This window comes from Drosophila sulfurigaster, chromosome X (genome assembly GCF_023558435.1).
Source record: "Drosophila sulfurigaster albostrigata strain 15112-1811.04 chromosome X, ASM2355843v2, whole genome shotgun sequence".
In the NCBI taxonomy this organism is placed as follows: domain Eukaryota; kingdom Metazoa; phylum Arthropoda; class Insecta; order Diptera; family Drosophilidae; genus Drosophila; species Drosophila sulfurigaster.
Window position 1 is genome coordinate 15,796,350 of NC_084885.1, and position 18,512 is coordinate 15,814,861.

The 18,512-nt window shown below is 39.6% G+C and overlaps 1 protein-coding gene across 6 annotated transcripts in view; it reads left to right on the forward strand.

Moving 5' to 3' along the window:
• The window catches only part of LOC133848180 (ras GTPase-activating protein raskol), a 58,414-nt gene that overhangs the window by 32,985 nt on the left and 6,917 nt on the right, over positions 1-18,512 (forward strand). For 2 of the 6 annotated variants that reach the window (XM_062283624.1, XM_062283625.1), the window contains one exon: positions 6,795-6,866. The exons of 2 other annotated variants lie outside the window; for them this stretch is intronic. In XM_062283624.1, the coding sequence (XP_062139608.1) occupies positions 6,795-6,866 (72 nt within the window). Of the gene's footprint in view, positions 1-2,482; positions 3,210-6,794; positions 6,867-10,033; positions 12,970-18,512 lie in introns of those variants that run through there. 2 more of the 6 variants (XM_062283628.1, XM_062283622.1) reach the window with 2 other exon arrangements.

The following is an 18,512-nucleotide window of genomic DNA, read 5'->3' on the forward strand; positions in this document are numbered from 1 at the left end:
TGTATAATACTTTGAGATCCCATGCATGAGTTGTTGCTGTCTACGACGGCAGCAGCAGCGGCAGCGGCAGAGGCGTCGCGTTTCTGCGACGTGCAAAAATGCAGCGCTGCCAAATTATTCATTACTTGGCAGCCCACGCTCTTGATCCCTGTTGATGTTGTAGTTGTTATTTTTGTTGTGGATGTTGTTGTTGTCTTTCTTGTTGTTATTTCTGTTGCAGTTGTTGTTGTTACTTCGTTGCCATATTGCTGCATTAATCGGCATCAAGTTGGCTGCAATTCGATGCGATGATTGAAGCTCTATGCGCTGTAGCTTTATTTGGCGCATCCGCTGTTGCAGTCGGTGTCGCTTTGTTGTTGTTGTACTGCTCTGTCTCTGCTTCTTCCTCACTCACACACACACACACACTCACGTTGACCATATGTGCTCGACGTATATCAAATTCTGTCCATTTGTGGCCATCGACTCGCACTTCCGTTGCGTTGCGTTGCGTTGCGTTGTCACCGTCTTCAAAGTCCTGAACTGCGTTTACAGGTGCGACGCTGCCGCTGTCGCAGCTGGCGTTGACTGCGACGTCGCTGCTGGTGTTACGCTTGGTTGCGTTAGGCGACAGCAGCAGCAAAGACTGAGAACAGCTGCGTGCTGCGTTTGTTTTTTTATTTTGCTGCTGCTGCTGGAGAAAGTAAAGCGACTGAGACGACGGCGAAATTTATGTTTATCGCTATAACCATAACTATATATGCATATACATAGGCTAGGTGTGCGTGTGTGTGTGTGTGTGTAGTCATCTTAGTAGACCTCATGCGAGCAGTTTTCTTTTTTGGGCTCACGCAGCTGAAAACAAAAGCAGCAAAAAAAAAAAAAAAAAGATGAGAAGTGGCAACGAAGAAAAACTCAAAATGATTATGGAAAAGTGTTCATGGCAAAACGCACGCAACTTTGTGGCACCGCAAACGTCGGAGCTAAATACGAAAATTCATTAGCCACAAGAGCAACACGACAATGGAAAAGCTGCACAGCTCGAATAGAAAAGAAAATGGAAAATGGAAAATGCGGCCTAGAATTTACATTTTCAGCGCATAATTTGCTATGCGTGAAAGCACCGCTAATGAAATATTTCATATGCATAATTATGCTACATCGATAACTATAGATGTGCGGGTGGTTTATCGATAACTAGCTGCTGTTGCTTATCGCTTGTAGTTATGAAGTTAAATTGCGAATTTCTTTATGGAATTTACATGTCGAGATAATCCAAACAATGTTGTGTTAAGAACAATCAAAGTTGTTATTGATATCGAAATACTAAATACTATCGATAAACGTGTGCATAGTATTTATTATCGATTTATATTAATTAGTTGCGTTAAGTATGTCATATTTTCATTGTTTTTATGAATTACTGTGATATAATCGAAACGCTGCAAGCATTAAATTGATCGATATGCTAATTAAAGTTATCGATTAATATATCGATAGTATTTTCTAATGATTTTTCTTCTTATATTGTATTACTTATGCCATATATACTTTATTTAACGCATATTCATTATTAAGTACAAAATAAGCACTCGATACAACTGACAATCGATCACTTATCGATATGCGATAAGCGATTGCTGCAAAAATGTTAATGACACTAACGCTTGTGGTGTTTCACACCTTTTGCCAATTCCTCGTTACCTAATTTTCCATTTTAATGGCTGACACAGCGATTCGCAATCGATTTTGGGGCTAAACGAAAAGTCGCTAATTGCAATTGTGAAAAAAAGAAAAGCAAAGCACAGTCGAAAGAACGCAGTGTCTCGCAACACTGAGGAAATGTTTCGTTTCATTACCATTTCATTCCGTTCCGTATCGTTTCCTTGCGCCACGAGTCAACGAGCGTAAAATTGTACAAGTTAAAAGGAAAATTGTTTAAACAAACGATGACGCTAACACTTTATTTTTGTGCGTTACCTTTTTTTTTGACAGGCGCAGACGTTGCGCAGTCGCGTGAAAACCAACAACACAACTACTTTAAGAATTAGTTAACAATTTGCCACAACAACAACAACAACAACAACAGCGAAGAAAGAACGCGGGTGGTGAAAAGTTGAGGACAAGGGGTTGTAATTTTTGTTGGGTTTTAGGTTTTTAGGGACTGTGTGACAGCGCGTCAGGGTCAAACCTTAGGGCAACCAGCACGCCATGACCATAAATCTTAATTGCCGACGCAGGCAAGCGAAACCAAACGCTGGCGCCTCAGTCGCAGTCGCCGTCGCCGTCGCCGTCGCTGCGTTGTCGGCAGCGTATTTTTTTGGGCGGCAGTCAGTCAGTCAGGCAGTTAGTCAGCCAGTTGGCCACTCGGTCGGTTGGACGACGGGTGTCGCGCTTTAAAACGCACTCGTCACTCGCTAATCGTTACTCGCTACTCGTTACTCGCTACTCGTTACTCGATACTCGCCACTCGTTCGGGACTAATTCGTTGCGAATTTTGCAGAGCAAGTGAATGGAAAGCAATGCCGTGAACTTTAAGAAAAAATACAAGCAACAAAAACCAAATAACAAAATCCTAAACAAAAACAAAAAAAAGAACACTAAAAAGCAATAAACAAAATACCAAAAATACACCACCAAAAACAAAAACAAAAGCAAGAAAGAAAAACCAACTACAACAAGGAAACCAAAACTGTGAACTAATAAAGAACAAAACAAAAACAATATGAACTGCGGAGCACTGCGCACAGTCAACGACGACGCGCAGCTGCCGACGTCGCAGCAGCAGCGCAGCAAGCAGCAACTGCAGATGGAAACGCAACGGAAAATGAACTCAATGCCGCGCACTCCAACACAGCAGCAGCAGCTGGCGACGTCGACGTCGACGCCGACGCAGTGTCGCGCTGTTGCCTTGGAGCAGCCGCTGCGACGCAGCACAATGCCGCGTGGGCGTGGCCTCGCCTCCTGTCTGCGCGGCGAACGCGACGACGCACCGACGCCGCCCATACACGAAGTCCACTGCGAGCTGCAGCAGCTGCAGTTGCTCCAGCAGCAGCACCAACAACAGCACCAGCAGCAACAACAGCTGCTCATCCAGCTGCAGCAACAACACCAACAACAACAACAACAACAGCAACACGATCAGCTGCAACTATGCAGCGGGGGCAGCAGCAGCAACGGCAGCGCCATCGTGTCTGCCACAGCAGCACTCGAGGCAGCGAGCGGCAGGAGTAAGTTGATCATGGCTAAATGGAGAAGAGAGGAGAAGCTTAACTTCACACTCTAGATAGTGTTCTAAATTACAGATTCAAGTTGATGAAAAGGAATTCGAATTGAGATTGAATTCAGTATTAACTTTAAAGTAAGCTAATTATATACTTAGGTGGATAAATCCATGGGAAAAGAGAAGATTAGGATAAACAAAATACTCTTAACTTTGATGAGAAAGAGAATTCTAATTGTTAGATTGAAATTAGTATTAGACATATTGCATTCAAAGATTAGGTACTACGATCACACTTACTACACATTAAGGAAAGAAGTAACAGAACAATTATACTCAAGTTGGTAAAAAGGAATTCGAATTGAGATTGAAATCAGTATTAACTTTAAAGAAAGCTAATTATATATTAAGAAGAATAAATCTATGGGAAAAGAGAAGCTTCGCTTAACGCTCTCAATTTACTACTAGATATTTAGAAAAAATCAAAATACTCTTAACTTTGATGAGAAGGAATATTAGAATTGTTGGATTGAAATTAGTATTAGATATATTGCATTTAAAGAAATAGGAGCTTAGCTTAGGTATTACGATCTTTTTGTTACTACACATTAAGGAAAGAAGTAACAGAAAGATTCGATTCAAGCTGATAAAAAGGAATTCCTATTGAGATTGAAAACAGTATTAATCCTAAAGTATAAATCCATGAGAAGGTAAATCACACACTCAATTGCTGCTAGATATTTAGTATAGAAATATAGTCTAACTTTGTTAAAAGTTCAAAATGAAATTCGAATTGTTGGATTGAAATTGGTAATATATTAAATAAAGAGCATAAGTGCAGGAAAAATTAGATCCTTAACTTGCCACACTCACACTTACTAGACATTTAGAATAACAAAATGTATTCAGTATTATAGAATGAGTCGATTCAAGTTTGTAAAAAGGACTTTCAATTAAGAGATTGGTATCAGTACTCTATTAAATTCAACTAATTATATACCTTAAAGAATATATTCTTAAGAAAAGAGAAGCTTAGCTTAACACACTCAATTCCTGCTAAATATTTAATATATGAAAAATACTTTAAATTTGATTAACATTTCAAAGGAATTTATAGAATTTAGAATTCATATTGAATTTAAAAAGAGAAGCAGAAAAGAAAAGAGAAGTTTAGCTTATTACAAACACACTTACTAGACATTTAGGATAACAAAAAGTATTCTACAATACAGAAAGATTCGATTCAAGTTTATAAAAGAGAATTCCAATCGAGAAATTGAATTTAGTATTATATTAAATATGGCTAATTATTTACTTAAAGCTATGGTAAAAGAGAAGCTTAGCTTAACAAACTCAATTCCTGCTAGATATTTAGTAAATGCTTTAACAATCATATACAAAATAATTGCTAAATAGCAGACACATTTTATTCAAGTTGATTGAAATGCAAAATGTAAATTTGTGAGATTGAAATCAAGTTTATATTCATAGTTTGTAATATTTATACAATTCTCCCCAGATTCCGAATAATGTCTCTCTAAAGAATATAGTAAAAAGAAAATATTTGGGTCTCTAGGAATACTTTCACTTCAGCTAATTATGGTAAATGCCTAAATAGGAATCAGCTGTTTCCATAAGTTAATTAGCTAAGCTGAAGCGATATATCTATAAGGAGAAATTATGTGTTTTGGAAATTCTTCTTAATTACTTTTGAATATTTACAATCTGTTGAAATCACATTTAAAGAAAATATCTACTTGAATCAAATAAGCAATGCTTAACATTAATAAATAGTTGCAATTCATTCAAGCTGCAGAAAACTAGAAAAGGGACTTTTAGCTTGTGGATTAAAGTTATCAATTATTATTATACTATTACACAGCATTGCTCTTTAATATTGAATAGCTAATGTGCTTAAATGTATAAATATTAAAGAGTTGAGCAAGCTTAGCTTCAGCAAAGAGCAACAATTTAAATACCAGACAGATTTGATTAAAGGTGATGAAAATGCAAAATGAAATACGAACTTTTGAATTAAAATCAAAACAAATTAAGTATTTACTTGTAGTTGAAAAGCTTTTCTTTTTATTTCAGCACTTGTAAGTGAAAAGCTTTCAAATTTGTATCCAAGTGTTGGGATTCTTTTTGATTTAAGTTAATTAACTATTTTCTATCATAAAAGTTAATTAACTTAAATCAAAAAGAATCTTTATACTTGGATTAAAATTTCAAAGCTGTTCAATTAAAAGTAAATGCTTAAATAAAAAAAGAAAATCAGATTTGCAAATCATTTAGTTAAAAGCACATTAAAGCATTCATTTGACACAAGAGAACTTTAGCTTGAACTTGAAGTTTATCTATTCGAAGTATGTATATATTGTGCAAAGTATAAGTATAAGTATAATATCCATATATACATATTCAGATATGTATTTTGAAAGTGACAAACTTGAGGTGGAATTTGGTGGAATTTCAAGATAAGCGAAACTCTTATCGATTGAGCATCGCGCGAACTTAATATTTCCCACTCTTTGCAATCATGATAAAGCGTGAAGCGAGGGAAGCGAGAGAGGAAGTGTATATAGTTAATGTATCATATGCGATGATACGCACTTCATGATGCCAATGACATCATCATCATCGTCATCATCATCAGAGAGAATGAGACCGTGAACTGTGTGATGTGGAAAGGGAATTCGAAGTGAAGTCGGTGAGGCAATATTGCTTTGATGTCATTAGCAGCGGCCTCAGAGTGCAGTGTTTACAGTTGTGCGAATAAGTGCACAAAATAGAAGAAGAAGAAGAAGAAGAGTGAGTGCATGTGTGATGCCTAATGCGTAACGGTGATGTGCGCTGACTTTGCAACATTTCGTGGCAAGCATAATCCGTTGTAAGCAGCAATGAGCAAAACCGATTCGAGAATGAACTATGTGTGGACACATTCTGAGTGTGAATGATTGAATAATGATTTACCTATGTGTGTGTGTGTGTGTGTGTGTGTGTGTGCAAACCGGTTTTACAGTCTTCCACAAAACCCTTTCACTCACACGCTTCAACTGCAGCAGCAGCAGCAGCAACTTCTTCCGCCACAATCGATGAAGATGGGGCAACAATGGAGCTTGTGTCCCATTCTATGTGAAGGCTATTCAATGTGCGTTCACACGTGCCGTTTACACTTCCCCGCATCTCTCTAGCTACATCTGCAAAATGTATCTGTATCTCTGTATCTGTATCTGCAGCTGAAGCGAGGCGTCTTTGTCATTTGACGACACAATTTTATGCTGAGCTGAATTGGCGCATTTTGTTGCCTCGTCGCCTCTCGTTGCTTTCCATCTTTTTTTTGCATTAATTGAAATGAATTCATAACAAGTTGTGGCAGCACAAAGGTCAAGCAAGCAAATGTAAATGGGTCGGGTTATTGTTATTGCTTCTGTTTGTTTGTGTTTTTGTTTTGGACTGCAACAATTGCCAATTGTCATGCACTGCTGATAATGCCTCCAAAATATGTATATAATGTATATATCTATCACTTTCAAGCACACAACTAATGCCCTCTCTCTATGTATTTCTCTCTCTCTCTCTCTCATTACAGGTGAGTACAAATCGAAGACATTGCCTCGCATACACTTTGATACGGCGCTAAACGATACGTCATTAAATGAAGGTAAACAATTTCATAGGCGAGAGAGTTTTTCAGTTGAGAAAAACCTTGCGCACACACATTACTAAACTTTATTATCTACTACACTCGATATCCCCCTGAAATGGGTCTGGGCTATTGCAAAATGCGCTTAAATCAATATTGTACATATCTACATTGGGAGTTAGTTTTTTGTAAGCCATGTCCCCAAACAACCGACAGACAACCTTGTCAATAGTGGCAACATAATAATAGCATGTTTTTTACACGTTATGTACATCGATATAGATCACGATTTGCTGTCCAACAACATGCATACACAAGTATGATAGCTACTTTATGGATCTCACTTGCAAGTTTTCCATTTCACATTTCACAGTAAATCAGTTTCAAATGTGTTTACAATAATTGCAAAACTGTCGCTTTTTTTGCAACAACAGCAAATTAACAATATTATAATACAGCGTCTAGACATTTATATGCACTTATACGCAAATGGACGGCAATTATTTATGTGTGTAATCAATTATCCATTATATTTCATACAAGATTCTTTGAAGATCTTCACCACATTTATACTTTGAAATTCGAAATTGTTATACGAACATTTTTATACCCACTACTTAAAAGATTGAAAGGTTATATAAGGCATTAGAATCACAATAGTTCCAATTTGTTAATGTAATTACAGTTTCTATAACTAAAAAGATAAACAGCTTAAAATTTAGACAGCAAAGCCTTTGATTTTGTTGCATACTTTTCTGCACACCTGCAAATTGTAGTGTAGCATACTTTTAAGCGGCTGGAGTTGAAGTATCGATTTTATCGATAAGACGATTGCAAGTAATGATGAATATATCAATATTTTAAATGATTTTCATAGCATAAATAAATAAATAAATTTATTTACTTTATTAAATCATTTAAAAAAAAATTCAAATCACTCAAAATACACTGACGATCGCAGCATACATAGTGAGAACGGAAACATTTGTATTTGTTGGTATTAAAATACCAGTCGCGCTTTTGTGGTATTTTCCGAGCTGCTGCCACTCTCAAACCTTGCTTCATATCAAAATTGTGTCGTTTTTCGTTTTAAATTTGTTATTTTTGGCGACCATCTGATAAGTGGATATATGTAAATTAATAAGTGATGAGAAGAAAATGCTTTAGACGACATCTAGATTTTGAGAAAAATCTGCACTAACTTGCTATTTAAAATGAAGCGCCTTTTTACATGCAATTTGGAAATATACCAATATGCCAATATAAAGTGTAACCAGGTTGCACTTTCTGTTTTAGTATATACTATCCATCACTTAAAAAATATATATATATTGCTATTGGTCACATCACGGCAAATAAAACAGTTTTTTTTAAAAAAGTTGGAAAATCGAAAAGATTAATGAATGAATATTGATTCATTCATCAATCAATTAATAATAAATGAATTTGACTGCAATGAAAACATCGACGTTTGCCGTAAAACGTCAATGTTTAAAAAATGCAAATGCGAATGGAATGAGAAATGCAAATGGAAATGGAAATGTCTTGTTTAAGCCTCATAAATAAGTCGCACAGTTCCGCAAAAGGCAGCGCAAAGAAGGGATTGCTGAAGTGGGGGGAGGGACTAGCGAAACGTGTGTGGTGTGCGACACACACGTAAAGCGCAAAAGTCACGCACTTCCGTTAAGCGAGCAGCAGCAAAAGCAAAAGCAGCAGCAAGCAAACAACAAACTGGAGTTGGGGGAGTCGCTAGCTTAATGTACATACATATGTATGTATGTATGCCTTTAATTTGCTTATTATGCGCTTCCTCTCTGTACTTAAGACCCAACACCACAAACACACACACACGCATGCATATACAATGTACACCCAGATGTGCGTGTGTGTGTGTACCTGCGCTCAATTAGATCAATTACGAGCCACATTGCCACTCACGCCCTTATGCCTTATGGCTCTTGTTCGGCGTCTCCTTCTCCCATTACATTCTTCCACTTGTACTAGTTGTGTTCTTGTTGCTATTCTCCTTTTCCACTTCAGCTACATGTTCGTCTTCTTCTTCTGTTTTTCTTTCGATTCGGTTGCTTACAATGCGCTGCGCTTCAAATAATCGGGCATATTGTTTTACCCTTGATAATTTTCATTTGACACGCTGCGCGACGTTTGTCAGGTTTGCTGATTTTGTTCTTATTTCTCTTTATATATTTTTTCTGTTTCTTCTTTTGTCAAACTTAGCGCATGTTTGTTCATGTCGTTGTCTCTGATATTCGCTTGTCATGGACACGTACAAACATGCATAAGCTAAACTGTCGGTTCTAAACAATACAATAGAATTACTGACCAGCGGGGAGTTGACATAGTTGAGATAATGTTCCGCCACTGATCGTAGAGCTGCCAGAAATTGGAAGCGTATCGTGACGGTTCGTGTGTGATTGTGCTCATTAAAGCATAACAGCACGACGACAAATCTGTATAGAATATAGAAATGTATATAAGTTTAATACTCAAGTTATTAAACGAGAAAATATGCAGACACTGTCTAGACAAATTTTTAAATATTTTAAAATGTCACGAATATATTTTTTAAAATTATCTACACATTTGTTCAAACATTATTTATGCATTTCGTTCAACGGCAGCGTATTCGTTTGTTTGCTTGGCTGAGTCGTGACTCGACTCCCAGGCTTCTCACTCACACTTGCTTGCTCCTTCACTCAGTCTCACACAGTCACACACTCGCCAGTCGGACAATTCGGTTGCTTTGTCAACGCGCATGGGCAGCACTGTTTCTATTCGCAGCCCGCTTGGCTGCAATGCACATGCTCTCACTCAATTGCAACCAGGGCTACAACATCTGCCTAACAAATGTGTAGAGTTCTATTCAGTAGCAAGCTTTACACGATGCAAAAAAAAAAATAATGTAAAATCCTCCACAATATTGTCTTAACAATTAATAAATAATTATTTATTGAATTTATTATTTTATTAGTTGCTTCAAACTGAAAGTCTTGCTTTCCGCTCGCCAATTGGTTCAGCATTGAGCTCTTTTGCATCCCTCGTTTTGAGCTGGCGTCGATCGTACAAGCGCTCTCCTCTCTGTCTCTCTCTCTTTCTGTGCGACTCTCATTGAGTTTATCGTGGCTGCGTCGGCGGCAGCAGCGTCAGTTGTGTGAGAAACGCGTTAGTGTGTGGAAGTGAAGCGGGAAGAATACGACAAATACTACGCGACGACCACAAACAAGAAGAAGAATAACGCCTCAATGCGTTTTTCTGTTTTGTGTTCTTTTTTTTTCTTAATTTTTTGTATTGCGTTTTCGATATTGTTGTAATTGCATCTTCCTTTTCCGTTTGTCGCGTTACTTTTTAACTTAACTGCATCTAAGATATTGTTTTAAAGTGTGTGTTGTTTTTTTTTTTTAATACAAAGTTGGTTAATGGTGTGAATTGATCCCAGAAATTTGTAGGGAACGTAATAAAAGTGTACATACACATGCAGACAGCAATAACATTGATGTATGTATGAGTGTCGCAGTGGTTGCATGCATCGAAACGCAGCGAATGTGATGCAAAGTCGCGATAAAATAACTGAAAACAACAACGACAACAACAGCAATTGCAATTGCAAACTGCAACTGGCGACAACGACGCGTGAAAAAACTAAGAAAACAGAAGAAAATAAAATAAAACGTTGGCTCGCAAACGCGGAAATGCACTTGAGCGCATAATTTTTATAAGCCAAGCGACACCACAAGAAACAGAAACAACAGCAGCAACAACAACAACAATAATAATAAAAACAAAAGCAGCAACAACTACAAAAATATACTACAGAAAGAGAAATAAAGAAATTGCTTGTCAGCAAATTGCAGCAGCAGAAGTACAAGAAGCCACAACAAATATACAAACCACACACACATACATTTAAATACCTGCACACACAGACACGCTGTGTGCTCTCTTCCTGTGACGCGGGCGTCTGTCTGTCGCTGTCCTTGTCACACTGCAGTGTGTTAGTGCGCGCGCGCGCCTTTGCCTATGCGAGTGTGTGTGTGAGCGGGAAAGGGAGTGCGTGCGTGCATTAAACGAGAGAGCAAAAGCAAACAAAAAAGAGAGTACAAGCAGTGAGCGTATGTGTGTTTGTTTGTGTGTGATGATGAGCGAGGCGCCTGAGCAGCAGACGCAGTAAACGCAAAATAGCACAATTAAAACGAAGCGCGCAAAATGTTGCAGGCGCATAGCGACGCCAGCAGCACAACAACAACTACGACAATAGCATTAACGAAGAGCCAAAGCAGCGCGGACAGCAGCAACAGCGACTGCGTCGCGTCAGTAGCAACGCCAGAGGAGAAGTCGCAACGTCGACGCTCCACGTTCTATGTGCCGCTGGTCATAGAGGACGACGAAAACGATCACAATTCGAATCACGAGCATCAGCAGCAGCAGCAACTACAACTGACGTCACACGGCGGCAGCAACAGCAGTCTAAGCAGCGGCAGCAAGTCTGCCTCGCTGAAAAGCGGGGGTGGTCTAGGAGGAGGAGGTGGAGGAGGAGGCGTCTCCAAAGTGAGCGCCTTGTTTGGTGGCAGCAAAATGTCGCCACCTTGCGGCTTCAATTGGAGCATCAGCGGCAGCGAGGCAGCTGCGCAATATTCCGATTCCGATGATGAGGAACAACAGCAGCATCAGCAGCAGCAACAATTGCAGCTGCAACAACAGCAGCAACTACAACAACAACAGCAACGCCAGGTGGCTGCTGCAACGCCCGCTGCCAAGTTGAAACGTTACGGCATTGTGTTGAACGTGATCAGTTTAAACGGCAGCAGCGGCCACGAAGATGGCAGCATAGAACCAACAACTGTTGTCGATGTCGCCTCGGATAGCAGCAGCAACAAGAGCAGCAGCAACGCGAGGTGCGCACCTCGCACACACTTTAATGAAGATAACGATATTGTTATGGCCACGCCGCCTAAACAGCAGGCGCTCTCCCTCTCGCCCGCTCACTCGCGACAGACGTCAGCGGCGACGTCGACTGCGAATGGGGGAGACGACGATGATGACTCAGAGATAAGCCGCATGCAGACAAACACCTCCACGCCCATCAAACTAATGAAATCGCGTTCGCGCACAAATATTCTCGCCGTGCCGTTGCCCAGTGTCGAGCGCGGTCTGGCCACGGCAACAACTCCGGCAACAGCAGCCGCGACATCATCGCCAACATCGCGCACAACAACAACATTGATCACGCTGCGCGCCAAGTCGAAAACATTGCCGCAGAATCTGTCGCCATCGGTGGCATTGCGTGAGGCAGCAGCCCTCGATGACAGTGCCACAACCGTTGCTTCAACTGCAACCAACAATTACTTGAACAACAACAACAACAACATCAATAACAGCAGCAAGCAACGTCAGCTGTTCGGAGGTAGTCAGAGTAATTTCGGAACTAGTTCTAGTTCCAGTTCGCCATACAAATTGCAGAGCAGCGCCTCGGCTGCTTCGATCATTACGCACAGTTTTCCGCCTAAGAATTTATTCCTGCTGAAATCGACACCGAAACTTGCAGCCGATGCTGTTGCTGCCACAACGTCACCAAAGTCCTCGCACGTGCCACAAACACCCGCTGCTGCTGCTGCTGCTGCCAACATTGTCTCGCCGCCAAAGAAATCGCTGAGCTTTATACGACGTGCGCATTCCACAAAATTATCGCGCAGCAATTCGCTACTGAAAACAATTGGTGGCGGAGGAGCTGCCACTGCTGGTCAATCAATGCAACACGTTGGCATGCAGTCCTCACACCACCAACAGCAACTGCAACAGCAGCAACATCATCATTACTCCGCCTTATCCGCGTCGAGTAGCTGCGCCAGCGACACCGGCAGTTGGGGCAAGCATTTCTATCAGAGCTACGATGTTTGCCCCTTGGGTCTGGACGAGTTGAGCGCCTACTTTCAAACGGATCACTGCGAGGAACTGATCTGTGAACGTTTCATGATCAAGGATTTGATGCTGCACTCGACAAGTGAAGCGGCAGCTGCAACGGCAGCTGAGTCATCCACACTGTCAACGGATAAGCAGCCGGGAGGCGATACAACAGCAACGGAAGATGATGCGGGACATCATTCTGGTAGGTTGAAACTGTCTTGACTATCGATTGGGAGGGGAAGTAAATGCTCCTCTTGAATTACCGGGAAAACAATGCAGGGACTGCATATTGCCTTCTACAGCGTTCTGGTCAATTTGAACCCTCAATCCTCTACTGACTGTTGACCTAAAATTAGGGGAATTGCAGTAAGAAGAGTAAATGTTCCTCATGAATTACCTTCTACATCTTTCTGATCAATTTGAACCCTCGATCCTCTACTGACTTTTGAACTAATATTAGGGAAATTGCATTAGGACATGTCAGCTAAAGTATCCGAAGAGTAAATGTTCCTCATGAATTACCGGGAAAACAAAACGGGAATGCATATTGCCTTCTACATCTTTCTGATCAATTTGAACCCTCGATCCTCTACTGACTCTTGTCCTAAAATTAGGGGAATCGCTGTAGGACTTATCGACCAAAGTATCCGAAGAGTAAATGTTCCTCATGAATTACTTTCTACATAGTTGTGATCAATTTGAACCCTCGATCCTCTACTGACTATTGACCTAAAATTAGGGGAATCGCTGTAGGACTTATCTATCAAAGTATCCGAAGAGTAAATGTCACTCTTAAATTACGGGGAAAACAAAGCGAGGCTGCGTTTTTTTGTCTTCTACGTCGTCGCGTGCTTTTGAACACGTCCCGTTTGAAAGAACGTGACACGGCTCGTTGGGTTCTCGTTTTTTTACTTCCTGTTACGCATCGATCGATCGTTGTCGTCGTCCTCTTTTTGACGGTGGTTGAAATTCGCCTCACGGACAAAAATGTCTTTCTTCTTTCCCCCTTTTTGGCCTTGCCTCGCTGCGTTTTTCGCTCCCTTTTCGCTTCGATCGTGCGCATTATTGAACGGCAAAACAACGCCACACTGGAATGGGTGAAACAAAAAAATAGAAAGAAAGAAAACGTAACGAAACGATACGGATACGAAACGAAAGACAATGATAAGATAAGAGAACATTAATTCTCTCCCCCTTCCTCTTGGGTCTCCGCCCCATCACGAAAGTTTTTATGTTCTCGTGTCGATCGACTATCGACAAAAGTACTTCACACATTTCCCTTTTCCTCCCCCTTCCCCTCTCGCTGAGTTGATGTTGTGCTAAGCCTTCCTGTTCTGTTATTTTACCTTTGGCCAGCTCACACACTCTCTTTATTTACACTTGGCGAATGCCTCCCTCTCCCTCATTCGTTCTCACTCTCTCGCTTCTTTGCTGATATTCAATGTTCGATTGTGCGTCGTTTCTTTACTTCATTTTATGCATGTGTGCACGCGTTTGTATGTGTGTGTGTGAGTGTGTGTAGCCCAATTGTGCGGCTCAATTGTAGACCATTTTGATGGCGTTGGCCCTGAGAAGGCAGCCAAGCGTCGCACAATGGGCGTCAACTGCCGCGAACGCCACGAAAAAAAAAATGAAACGAAAGAAAAACAAATAAATAGTTTTGGTGAATGTACGAATATTTCTACATATAGTATTTGTTATTGTTTAATCGGCGCCCCTTCCCGTATACAAATGTAATTCCCATAATTTTTGTTGATTACTTTACCAAGAAAAACAAAATTCCATTTAAATTTCATTATTACTAATTTTACTTTGAATCTAACAGTCAGACATTTAATTTGAGCTCGATTCTAAGGATTTTAACTTATCTCAATTCGTAGTTTTTGAATTGCATAAAATATTGACTGCATTTGCAGTTGACTGCATTTCAATTGTTACGATCGCTTGACGCTTAAATATCGTTTGTTAATTATCGCATGCAATTAACTAACAGCTGCCGATAACTGGGTAACTAGAGAGAGAAACAAACTGCAAAGCAATTATAAATATTATGCGATATTTCTTTTTTGCATGCAAAACTATCGAGATAGCTGAGACTATTCATCTTTGCAATACATGTGCACAAAGTATATGCATGTGTGCGTACGTGTGTGTGTGTATTTAGACCACTTATGCCATTGTTCCGTCTCCAATGTCTGCTGCTGCGTCGCCTGCTGCTGCGGCTGCTTGTTTTTCGGTCTCTTTGGCTACAATTTCAATTTCATTGCGCGTTGCTTGTTATTATTGTTTGCTGTTGTTGTTGTTGTTGCCGTTGTTGGTTTCTTTTTTCCGCTGTTTTTATTATGATTCACACACACGCACATGCACACACACACTGACACCCGCACCAAAAACCAGTTTGGGAATTGAAACAACGACGTCGAGTCTCAAAACACACTCACACACACGCAGTGAAACGTTCGCACAGGCAAAGCATCCAAGAGAGAGTGTACAAGAGAGCGCAGAAAACGGCAAACAAACGTTTTGACTCACAAATTGTTGTTGGTATTTTTCGTGCACATTTTGCTAGTCGCTTTCTGAGTGTTTGTGTCTGAGAGGGTGAGAGAGAGCGGGAGAGCGAGACACGGTCAGTGTTAGTTGCATTTGTTGGGTGCATTTTATTTGAAATTTGATAAGGCGAAAAACGAAAAAGGTTTTGTAACAGCGACTCAACACGACTCCAACTACAATTCCGACTCAGCTGGACGATTCTCGATAAAGCAGCAGAAAAAAACCAAAACAAACACACAAGAAAAACTGATAGATAGAAAAAGACACATGAGCAAACATTTGCTGGAAATGTGTTTTGAAATTCTATAATCGTCTTCTCTCACTCACACACACACTCTCGCGGCGTGCATAAGTATTTGTTTTATTGATCTATGATGAGTTCTCTGGGTACTCGCTTATCTCGCTTATCGTTCGGATCAATGCCTCCGGCACATTCATACAGTCTATTGACATTTTTGGTTATAATCCCCTCCTCTTGATCGACGCCATTGTCCGGCTCTGCCCTGTTTCCATCCATTTATCAGTTGTCGAGTTGACGGATCGTGTGAGAGATGCATAGAAAATAAATTTGTTTAACGCGCTGTTAATTGAGTTGACCTTATCGCCAGATAGAGACAGACATACATATGAGTAGAAGCAGAAAGAGAGAGAGAGCGGCGAAACCAATCGAAATTGTCTACGATTTCCAATTTCAAATCATTACCCAGTAAATCGGCTTTTTATCGCTTTCACTGCCCCCCCACCAACCAAACGAAGCAACCAACTATCTAACTAACCCCTGACAACTGACAACTCTGACCACTGGCCTTACCCGGATTGATCGCAGATGAAAGCCAAAGAGACTCGGATGAAATCATCGTGTACTGCGTCTCTGGCATTTTTCAGATCAGATGTGTTGGAGGTCGCTGCCTCCTCAGTTGGCACATCATCACATCACATCACATCACAACGCATCTCATCTTTTGACCAAATGTGTTACGAGACGCTCCCCTTTGACGGTTGTAATAGGCCCTGGCCTCGCCATATCTGGCACTTGATCGCGATCTCGAAAATAGAATTGGCAACATAGAAAAAAAACAAAAACAACAAAAAATTAGAGACTAATCCATAAAAATATCACAAAATATGTCGTACAGCCGACAAAATGTATGAAAACGATGTCGTTTCACGCTGTTGCTTTATCATAAGTAAACGCTGAGTATTTGGGTTCTTATAATATAAACATTTCACTTTCTTGATAACATTCGAAAGACAATTTATGAGAGGATGGGAATATGTGTGTTTATTGAACTCGTATTTGAAGAGCCTATCAAATGGATCCATCATAGGAACGATAAATAAGCGACAGCGCTCAGCTGATAACATGGTTTTTGGATTGGACAAGTTTACTAACCCAACACAGTTCAGAATTAATAAGTTCATTTTTCAATTGCATCGAAATTTATGGAGAGCAAAGAAATATGAAGAAAAGAGATAGTAGAGAAAGAGATAATCGATTTGGAAGTGTTCTATTATAATAAAAGAATTTCAACTTTATTTAATACATTCTATAATAACATTTTTAAGAATTATTAAGCTCATTTTTCAATCGAATTGGAATTTATGGAGAGCAAAGACATATGAAGTAGAGACATAATAGAGATAAAGATTGAAAGTGGTTTATTATAAGAAAAGAATTTCAATTTTACAAAATTTCATAAAATAATCTTAATCTTTAAGAATTAATAAGTTAATTTTTCTATTGGGATTGAGAGTAAAAAATATAATCGATTTAAAAGTGTTCATATAATAGAAAAGTATATCAATTTGATTTATTATATTAAATAATCTTCACCTTGAGGTGGTAATATCTAGCAAGTATTACAATTTTATTTATTAAATTAAATAATCTTTAAGAATCAATATATTAATCTTTCAATTGCATAGAAATTTATGAAGAAGATAGATAGTATAGAAAAAGATAATCGATGTGAAAGTGTTCATATAATAGAAAAGAATTGCAATTTTATTTATTACATTAAATAATCTTCATCTTGAAGTCGCAATATCTTGAAAGCATTTCCATTTTATTTCTTACATTAAATAATCTTCATCTTGAAGACGTAATATCTTGAATCATCTAACGCAGCTGCTGTGCAATTTAGTTGAAATGAAGCTTGTTATTCCATGCAGTCCGCAATGACTGTTAATAAAGATAACTAACTACACGTTAGGCCGGAACTTGCTCTGTAATTATGTGTCTGCCAACCCCACAGAGAGACACGGAGCAAACTCTCCTCTTAACCTGATCCATATAATCAACAACAAACTAAATGTGAATGTGGATGATGTTGTCGCTTTCGCTTTGTGTGCTTTTTGTGGGGTGTGTCGATGTCGTTGTCGTTGTCGTCTTTGCTCTTTGCATTTCTATTAGCTCAGCTCGAAGCGTAGGCGTGGGTGGGATGCCTTATATATATATCTATCTATCTGTATATAACGAGGTTGTAATCATAATATGCGCCATTTTTGTAAGTCACTGTTGTTTCTTGTGGCTTTTGTGGCTGCTGCGCCTATTTAGGGCTGGCCAAGAAGATGTTTCAACGGGTTTTGATCTTGTATAGAAAACATTTTTTATAAATAGAAGTTGACAACAACAAACACATGACACAATTTCTTACTGGGGGTCTCGTTTGGTCTTTCCTTTTGGCCTTTTTGGTTTTGATGACAAATCGCAGTGTTTGCATCTGGGCAACTGGAAATGAATCAACGATGCGGAAGATGCCCCCAAAAGCATTCATGAAAAAAAAAAAAAAAAATGAATATGAATAAATCTCTTTCAATTCAGCTGGAGAATAAATGATGTTTGCTCTTCTTGATGAATCAGATACAAAAGATAAAACACAAAATAAGAAAAGGAAAACAAAAAGAAGGGCTTTAGCTCTCTGATGAGTGGCTAATCAGCTTGGCAGCCAACAACATGGCCAAGATAGACAACTAGCTAGCTAGCTAGCTGGGTGGGCTGGGCAAGGTCGTTGTGTGTGAGGGCGGTAAATGCCACAAGCAACATTGAGAGAATAGAGCAATGAAGTTGACGGAGACGGGGAAGGAGAAGGAGAAGGAGGGGAAACCAGTTTGCAGCGGAACACAAAGAACAAGCGAGAGAAGGAAGAAGCGAGAAGTGAAGCATCTTACCTTTTTCGGGGCAGCAGATGACGA